General features: G+C 36.4%; 1 protein-coding gene across 1 annotated transcript in view; it reads right to left on the bottom strand.

The window, feature by feature from the left end:
* Positions 1-2,702, bottom strand: part of vwa8 (von Willebrand factor A domain containing 8) — a 38,590-nt gene that overhangs the window by 19,694 nt on the left and 16,194 nt on the right. Inside the window, exon 11 of the mRNA XM_080498667.1 lies at positions 1,433-1,567. Coding sequence (XP_080354793.1) covers positions 1,433-1,567 — 135 coding nt within the window. The remainder of the gene's footprint in view (positions 1-1,432; positions 1,568-2,702) is intronic.

The following is a 2,702-nucleotide window of genomic DNA, read 5'->3' as shown; positions in this document are numbered from 1 at the left end:
GTTTATTTAAAGCTCTGAATTCACTGTTTTGTTTGTTTTTTTTAATGAATAATTGAGTGAGTTGTAGTTCTCTTTCCTTATAAAGAGTTTTTACAACAATCCCCAATCCTCTCTCCGAGGTGTGCAATAGGCCGAGTTATTTTAAATGAGCATTTTGGATTTAAAAGGTGATTCAATCTGGAGAAATAAAGAGCTGATTTGGGTCAAATATGGGAGGAAAAAGTCTGCGTGTAACACACTTAATCAGCATTTCCCTCTGTCAGGGTTCCGTTTGTTGCTGGTCTTGTAATTGTCACTACTCTTCAGCCCAGATGTGGACATCATCTGGCCTGGCGGCCATATTGTGGCTCTTTACCTCTGCTTGAAGCTCCGCTTCTAAAATCCTGAATCGAAAGAAATGTATTTCTTTATTTATTTGTTCATGTTATTTCACTATATATATATATATATAATTTGTCATCCATACATGAACAAAAGGGAACAGAGAGATTAATCTTGTCTTATCTGTTCCTATTAGCACTTTACAACAAAATCAAATCAAATCAATTCCCCATCGTTCACAAAACATCACAAAAACAGCCTCCTTTTTCTTACAGTTCAACAGTTAGTCAATTTATTTATTTTTTTCCAATTCTTTTCATAGTCTCTCAGAATTTTCTCTTGTACATTTTCTTACATTTGTAAACATTTGAACAACATTTAAATTCCACACTTAAAGAGTTCCACAGTTTTACTCCATAAACAGATGGACATTTCTGTTTCAACGACGTTCTGAAAATTACATTTTCTCCTCTGGCAAATGGTTTGTGCAATAAAATTATTTTGAACATCGCTTGGCAATTTTGTTTTGTTTTCCACATAATAATCAACATTTTTTAAGTCGACAAGGTCCTTAACTTTAAGAAGTTTATTTTCAATAAATAAAGGATTGGTGTGTTCTCTATAAACTTTCTTATTGCTCTTTTTTGCAACAGGACTAAGGGCTTAGTGGTGCTGGTAGAAGTATTACCCCAGACTTCATCACAATAACTGAAATATGGGAGAATCATTGAGGAATAAAGAAGATTCAACAGGCTACAATCAAACAAATCTCTAACTTTATATAAAACGCCGATACTTTTGCTGATTTTTCTTTTTACATAATCAATATGAGCTTTCCAATTTAATTTTTCGTCTCCAACAACACCTAGAAACTCAACTTCCTTGACTCTTTTTATGCTAGCTCCATCAAGAAATTGACTTTATTACATCTAAAATGGTCACATTTTTCACCTGAGTGGCCATTATTATAATATAATAAAGAACAAAAACTGTTTTAATTGACTTATTCCCTGAAGTAAAAAAAAACCCCAATGTAATCAAGATGTCCAGACGTAGATTAGTGTAATCCCACTGTGAGGACGACTGAAGTGTGGCGTGGTACGTGGGCTACCTTGGCTCCGATCAGGCAGATGTCCTTCACCATGTGCGACTGCATCATGTCGGCCAATAGCTGGGCGTGGCTCGGCGTGTCGACGAAGGCGGTGCCGCTGTTGGGCGGCCGCGGCGGCTTCGTGCCCGCTGGAACCTGGAAACGCACGTTTTAACACGTTATCCCACACGGAGACGGATTTAGCGTTCTATTAAAAACTCTACTGTCATATTCAACAGTAATATATTTACCAAGGAGGAGGAAACGCCAACTATTATCACATTTTCAAGAACGCACTGCAGGAAAACCACCAGTGTCCGTTTTAGGTGAGATATGATGCATCGGGGTGACGTTTGATTTGATGGATTGAGAAATGTGAATTAGAGGTGAGTCAAATTTAACTGCTAGCAAAAGGGTCATTACTTCCCTAAAAATATAAACTTTACAAAATCTGGATGAAATTTCCTAATGTCAAACACATAAAGTCGGATTTCACTGAATTTGGAAGTGAAGCACAAGACGGTGTTTAATTATTGTTTTCACCTTTTAAATCAGGGGACATTTTACTTTACAGCCCAATTTCTTCTTCAGCGGGTCGGACCGGTAAATTAGAGTCATAAGAATATTTAGATTTCAACTTTAAAGCTTTTCTTTGTTGTGGTGTCGAGCGTTCATTATGAAAATGTATTTTTTCCCCAAAAAAATACATAAAACCGACTAATTACTTTGGAAAGTGACCACACTCTAAATATAAAGGCAATTTTAATGAATTTTTTTTTACAAAATTGGTCTCAACCTTAGGTTTTACACCCATGTTTTAATGTATAAAGTATTTTTTTTAAATCTTATTGATTGTATTTCTACAAAGAGCTTTCAATGTTTCCTTGTACATAATTAACAATGTTATTGAAGTGTAACTCAGATCTCCTTTAATGCATTAAAAAAAAAAAAAAAAAAGGATTTCTGCAGTAATGTGATTTAAAACTTGTCTCACAAAAATTGCCAGGTGGGGAATCAAACCAACAACCTCGGGATTGTAAGATAAACCACTCCACCAGCTGAGCCTGGGTTTACTACGATTTATTCTTGTTTTCCAAGTCTGGGACGGATCTGCAACTCTGACACTCGAACTTCCAAGAAGAAGAGTTGAGCAATAAAGACGTTTCCTTCACAGACTCAGAGTATCAGTGAGAGATAAGAAGTGTGTCTATGTGTGTGTGTGTGTGTGTGTGTGTGTGTGTGTGTGTGTGTGTGTGTGTGTGTGGTCCGTCATGTGACGGCGGACTATCTC

This window comes from Blennius ocellaris (genome assembly GCF_963422515.1).
Source record: "Blennius ocellaris genome assembly, chromosome: 6".
In the NCBI taxonomy this organism is placed as follows: Eukaryota; Metazoa; Chordata; class Actinopteri; order Blenniiformes; family Blenniidae; genus Blennius; species Blennius ocellaris.
The sequence above is the reverse complement of the archived record's forward strand: the minus strand, read 5'-3'. Positions and strand labels throughout refer to the sequence as shown.